This window comes from Adelges cooleyi, unplaced genomic scaffold (assembly GCF_023614345.1).
Source record: "Adelges cooleyi isolate 19-005CV unplaced genomic scaffold, UGA_ACOO_1.1 ACOO_flye_CR_arks_rails_tigmint_CR_PRNA_5, whole genome shotgun sequence".
Taxonomy (NCBI): domain Eukaryota; kingdom Metazoa; phylum Arthropoda; class Insecta; order Hemiptera; family Adelgidae; genus Adelges; species Adelges cooleyi.
The window spans coordinates 1-6,653 of record NW_026096188.1 but is presented as its reverse complement, the minus strand read 5'-3'; the positions used below and the strand labels follow the sequence as shown (position 1 = coordinate 6,653).

Sequence of the window (6,653 nt, the reverse complement as noted above, 5' to 3'; positions counted from 1 at the left end):
GATTAAAATTTGTACACTCTGCTGAAGTTATTGTGTTAGTTTCTTACCTACAAGTCATGCTTGTAGCTTTGGGTTATTAATCTTACTTTATTTGTTACTTAATAAAATAGTTAAAATTGTGCAATTTATTTGTTTATGCTACAAAGTACCTCCATCTGTGGCAATCACTCGTTATTACACAAACACACACTATTTGTCCATACAATTTCTGCGTTGTCGTGCACTGTGCGGTTTGCATTAAAATCACAATTATTATGAAATAAAAGTTTTGATTTTGTTAGTAATTAAGATTTATTTTTGTACACTCTGCAGTTCTGTAAATCAACCTAGTTAAATTAGATTTAGCGCCATAGGTACAATTTGTTTTCTGTATTGTCGCCACGGGTCCGATTCGTGAACATCTCTAGATTTTAATCATAATAACTTGGTCGAATTCTGTGATAAATACCTAACGTACTGCGTTGTGTTTCTTTATTTCGTTTCAAGTTGCGTTACAATTGAGTTTTGTCTTGCATGTCAATAGTTTATTATAAGTTTTCAGTAGCAGCCCTGGAAAGCGGATTACGGTTCTACGTTGTGTGAGTACCTATTGTTTTGTATTTCTAATTTATATACATTATTGCCGTGTTTACTGTCTCCCGAGGACTTAAAACACTGCTTGTGAATAAAAAGAATCATAATTTATATTTGGTTGCTTATTACTTAATATTTACCCGGAGTTGAGCAGAGTTATATGGGATCAACACCATTTTTAATTAATCTAGTTGGCAAAATGGGCAATCGTCTAGCTTTGATCTTTATTGTGTTAGCTTCTTACCTATAAGTCATGCTTGTAATTTGTCAATTATAGAGTTTTGAAGCTGTATAATATGTTCAAAATTAAACCTGAAAATGACGATGCAGAAGAATACTCTGTTGAATAAACGTTCGGAGTCGTTGAACCAAAACCGTTAGATGTGCTGTTCAAAACCATTGAAATATCTACAACAGAGGAGTATTTGGTTAAGAATGAAGTCGATGATACTTATGAGTAAGGCGATATTCATTAGCATTTTTTTTATCTTGAACAAAATTATTAAAACTTGTGCCTGATGGTATCAATATAAGAGTTTAACTAAGATTTAACTTATATTGGGAACCACTTGTTCATTTAATAATAGATTGATTGTTTTAAAACTACATCTACTTCTTATCAATATAAAAATACATTAAAATATTAAAAAAAAAAAAAAATTGTAAACATTTAATTTGTGGGTATGTTGTCTGCAGCACCACATTATGTTAGCGTAAGTTTTGTACGATACTTACCGAGTTATTTATATAAATATATAGAAAACATTTTTACAATTATTTTTCATTTTTTTATTAAGTTAATAAAAAATGCGAATAAGTGTCATTTTTTTATTACAAAAACTATATATTAAAATTCATGTTTTTTTACTATCAGAAATTTCATTTAAGTTAAATAAACATTTTTTATGAATAGATTAGGCTATCTAATTTTTTTAAAATTTATAATATGATTAATCTTCGAGTTTAGAATGTAAACTAAATTATCTTTACTATATCATTATTAGACTATATTTGTTACTAAATAAAATAATTAAAATTGTGCAATTTAGTTGTCCAAATAAACCTCTTTGCATATATGGCACAGAAATACAACTAATGTTAAATGTCAATTATAGAGTTTTGAAGCGGTATAATATATTAAAAATTAAACCTGAAAATGACGATGCAGAAGAATGCTCCTTTGAAAAATCTAAACCGTTAGATGTGCTGTTCATAAACAATTCAATTTCTACAACAGAGGAGAATTTGGTAAAGAATGAAGTCGACAATACTTATGGGTAAGGTGATATTTATTAAAAAATAATTTTTATCTTAAATAAATTATTAACTGGTGTTTATGTTGTTCTCCTCTATACACCTAACGTTGTTATCCATGTTAGCGTTCTGCTATTAAACTTATATTAGGAACTACTTGCTAATATAATAATAGATTGTTTTATAACTGCATTTACCTCTTATCAACATATTGTTAAATCAAAGTATAAAAAAAAAAAAAAATTTTAAACATTAATTGGTGGGTATGATGACCGGTTTACATCTGCAGTATCGCATTATTGTTAGTGTACGTTAGCATGGGACTTAAATGTGTTGTACATATAAATGACAAAGATGGGTCACTCCACGTGAAATCATCTATTGGGTGGGTGACTATACTTCAAAATGTTTGACATTTGAACATACATTTTTTATAGATAAATTAAAAAAAAATTTTTTTTGTACCTAGGTAGGTCAATTTTGAAGAAAAATTGTCCACAAATACCTTTTATTCGCGACTCTGTAATTTAACCGCCGATAGTGGTATTAAACTTGCACAGTGAAAATTCTTATTAGGTGTACTTTAACTATATATTTAAGAAAGTAATTTTTTTTTTTTTTAACCTTTGAAATTTTTTTTTAATTTTTGAATGTCAAAAACTGTTTATGGGGTCAAGGAATAAAAAATTAAAAACAAATATTTTGCTTACATAAAATTTAAGTTATGTTCTTATGACCCATATCGTCTTTGAACCAATTAAATTTTTATTTTGCTATTAATTTACTGCTTTAAACATGAGTATTTTGCTGAAAACTACCTACTTTAATGACCCACAACACAAATATGACTGAACGAAAATTTTCTAAATTTATGCAATACTTGCTTATAAGGAAGTAAAACATCTGGTAATAGTTTGGTGGTGGGGAAATTATTCTAACATCAGTGGTAAGCGTTAAAAATGTAAATGTAAATTGTGTATATTTCAAATAAGTTTAAATCGTAAAATTTAAATGCTTACCACTGATTTCCAATAAGCGTAACTCGTAAAATTTGAACGCTTATTACTGATGTTAGGATAAATTCTACATCACCAAACTTTTACCAGATGTTTTACTTACTTATAAGTAAGTATTGCATAACTTTGGAAAATTTTCGTTCTTTCACATTTGTGTTGTTGGTCATTAAAGTAGGCCGTTTTCAGTTTCCCACTTATGTTTAAAACCGTAAATAAATAGCAAAAAAGAACTTAATTGGTTCAAAGATGATATGGGTCATAAGAAAATAACTTAAATTTGATATAAAAATATTTGTTTAAAATTTTTAACCCCAACATTTTTTTTTGAAAATAAAAAAATGTCCAGGGTTAAAAAAAATTATATACTTTCTTAAAATATGGTTAAAGAACACTTAATTAATTATACACGTAATTAAAATGCCAATCGTTAAATGCAGGGGGGGTGCTTTTTCTTTTTTAGAAATTTCCTAAAAACTATTTTTCTTAATTAATACAAAAAAATATACTTGAATCGCTTCATGCAAAAAGGACCTAGGTCACCATTTTATCAAAAACATGATTATTCAGATACATTGTCACTTTATTTAGCCTTCTCGGTTCGTGTTAAAAAAAAAATTTGTTCCGTTACCAGAAATTTCTAAGAAAATCGTTGATTTTTGTAAAAACGGTCTAAGTCTGCTATGCACAATAAATGCTAATAATCTGGACTGCATTTAAAAATAATAATATTGTTTTACAGAATGTAAAACTGTTTAATATCTATTAACTTTGATAAAAGCCTTTATATGTTTATGCATTTTGAAACATCAAATGTTTTTTTTATTTTTCAAAAAGTTTAATGTTAAGGACTAACATTCAACCCTTTTTGCATGAAGCGATTACTTATAATTTATATATATATATATATATATATATATATTTATAGTTTAATGATTAATACCTTCTCTACGAAATCATAAACTAAGTAAGATTGCATTATTGTTTTTTTTCTTAATAGGTCGATGATCTTAAGATAAACGCTATTATAAAAAAGCTGTTCAATAAAAAAAAAATTTCAAAAATGAACTCTACGGGTCTTAAATAGTAGAAAAAAAGTGTTAGTATCCACGCTATCCACGTCGATACATCGACACATGGAGAAAAAAAAAAGGTGTGATTTTTTAAAATAAATACTGAATGCTAACAGTTAAAAAAAAAAATGTAATAAGTAATAGCGTTTTATATTTTTTATTAAATACATTTTTTAATTATCAAAATTAAAAATTAAAACTGAACGGAAAACTTTAAAGAAATAGACTTCAAGTAATGTCCTCATAGTAAAATACTTAAAACTTAATAAAAATAATTATTAATTAGATAGTCTTTAATCGCATATCTCTAATTTTTAGCATCCATGTTAAAAGCTTAGTTTAGTCGTTTCATGTGAAATTTTTATTTCTGCCAAGTTAAGGGTTAAAAGACGTCGGTCATTTAAATGTCTCAAGGTACTCAATGTAAAAGTGGACTTAAAACAAAGTAGACTTTCTAGGTTTAAAATCTTATGTTATTCGGACGTTAAATATCCTTATTTTAACAAATGTGAACGTTACATTGTATTTTATAGGAAAATTTTAGGCAACTGAATCCAATAAAAATTGCCTTAATAGTAGATCATTATATGTCATGTAAAATCAATAAAATTAATTTCTAAAAATGATGCGTTGTACATTTAATATTAGTAATATTAATACTTGCTGTATAATATCAAAATATATTTGTCTTAAATTAATCTATTATGTTCCATACATGTTGCAGTATTAATTTTCCGTGTAAAGCGACCGATACCTCAAACAATACAAAAACCATGGATTGCAGTTTGAACAAAACTACAGAAAACGATTCTAAGAAAAACATACACAAAATACGTCGGTTCGACTGCAATATATGTCAAAGGAGGTTTATAACCAAAAGTAATATAATCTGGCATATTGCGAAATCACATTCCAGTACTTCCATTGAAAAGAAAGCACCTCAAAAAAATAAAGTCAATCATCGTAACAGCAAAATCAAAGGGTATACTCGAAATAAAGATGGCCTATTTAATTGTGGTATTTGTTTGAAAAGTTGTTCATCAAAATCAAGCCTGAGAAGACATTGGCGCGTTCATACCGGCGAGAAGCCCTTTAAATGCAATATTTGTGAAAAAAAATTTGGTCAGATATCTCACCTCAAAACTCATAAACGCATACACACCGGAGAGAAACCTTTTAAATGCAATGTCTGTGAAAAAACATTTGGTGTCCAGTCTTCACTCAACACTCATGAAAGAACACATACCGGCGAGAAACCATTTAGATGCGATATCTGTGGAAAAACATACATTCAAAAATCTGATCTCAAGAAACATGAACGTGTACATACCGGCGAGAAACCATTTAAATGCGATGTCTGTAAAAAATGTTTTAATAGACAATGTACCCTCAAAACTCATAAAAGAACACATACCGGCGAAAAACCATTTAAATGCGATGTCTGTCAAAAGTCTTTTTGTGACAAATCTAACCTCAGAACTCATAAAAAGATACATAAAGATACCAGCAGGAAGTTATTTAAATGCGATGTCTGTAAAAAATGTTTTAATGGACAATGTACCCTCAAAACTCATGAAAGATCACATACCGGGGTTAAACCCTATAAATGCGATATCTGTATAAAAAGATTTAGTAGACAATCTTACCTCAAAACTCATGAACGCATACACATCGGAGAGAATTCTTTTAAATGCAATGTCTGTGAAAAAACATTTGGTAGACAAGATAACCTAAAAACTCATGAACGCATACACACCGGCGAGAAACCATTTAAATGCGTTATCTGTGAAAAAACATTCAGTCAAAAGTCCTCTCTCATAATTCATGAACGCATACATATTGGTGGGGTACGACACAAATGCTCAGTCTGTGATAAATCATATGGTCGCCAAGATGCCCTCAAAAGTCATCAAGCAAAAGCACACGGCTCATAGATTCATAAACCTCACGTGGCTTTTTAGCAGTTTCAAAATAGTTTTTCAAAATCTATTTGTTAATTTTTTTTACTTAGGATTTAATTCAGATTTAATATATTTTTATTCGTTTTCTTATCATCTTTAAATATTTCTATCGTTTAACTGATTATTAACATACACACTTGCACAAAGACATTTAGTGAAACCAATGTGTTTTATACATATTTAGCGTGTACTCAACATGTTATTTAATTTGGCAATTTAGTTTTACTGTTAAATTGAGTAACTTAAGATTGTACAAACTTTACCAATAGATATCAATGTATTTAGTATTTACATTTAGTATTAGTTGATAGAAACATATGTACCCATATACATTTACTTTTTATTCTTGACTAAAATGAACAAATATGTGCTTAAATCGAAAACTGTGTAAATAAATATTACTTATAAACTGTTATAATTATATAGCATAATATTAATATTATTTAAAAATGATTTCAGAACACTAATTCATAATTAGGGTATTTTCTCGTTTTAAGTATTCTTACATGCTTAATTAAATTAATTATTATTAAATAATAGTTAATGAATTAAACTTATTTTTAAAATGTTATACATTTTTCTGTATTGTTGATTCATTCGTATTTGTTAATTCTTTGGGAGATTATTGAGTTGCTACAGCCTACGGAAAGAAATCGTTTAAGCGTTTTAAAACACACAAAAATATAAGAATGTGAGACCAAATTTTTAAAATCAATACACTCTCAGCTCCGCATAGAAGTTAAAAATATTACTTCTGTTTTTATGCTTTGTGTTGTATT

The 6,653-nt window shown here is 27.9% G+C and overlaps 2 protein-coding genes across 10 annotated transcripts in view; both read left to right on the top strand.

Moving 5' to 3' along the window:
- The window catches only part of LOC126842282 (zinc finger protein 501-like), a 123,318-nt gene extending 118,348 nt beyond the window's left edge, over window positions 1-4,970 (top strand). Inside the window, exon 9 of the transcript XR_007686306.1 lies at window positions 4,853-4,970. The gene's annotated coding sequence lies outside the window, so the exon portion shown is untranslated. The remainder of the gene's footprint in view (window positions 1-4,852) is intronic.
- Window positions 1-5,959, top strand: part of LOC126842288 (zinc finger protein 239-like) — a 27,591-nt gene extending 21,632 nt beyond the window's left edge. For 2 of the 9 annotated variants that reach the window (XM_050579209.1, XM_050579218.1), the window contains exons 3-4: window positions 1,689-1,850; window positions 4,638-5,959. In XM_050579209.1, the coding sequence (XP_050435166.1) occupies window positions 1,689-1,850; window positions 4,638-5,847 (1,372 nt within the window). In that variant the 3' untranslated portion in view covers window positions 5,848-5,959. Of the gene's footprint in view, window positions 1-30; window positions 579-850; window positions 1,031-1,688; window positions 1,851-3,863; window positions 3,994-4,637 lie in introns of those variants that run through there. The other 7 variants (XM_050579210.1, XM_050579213.1, XM_050579216.1 and 4 more) reach the window with 6 other exon arrangements.
- Window positions 5,960-6,653: the final 694 nt, after the last annotated feature.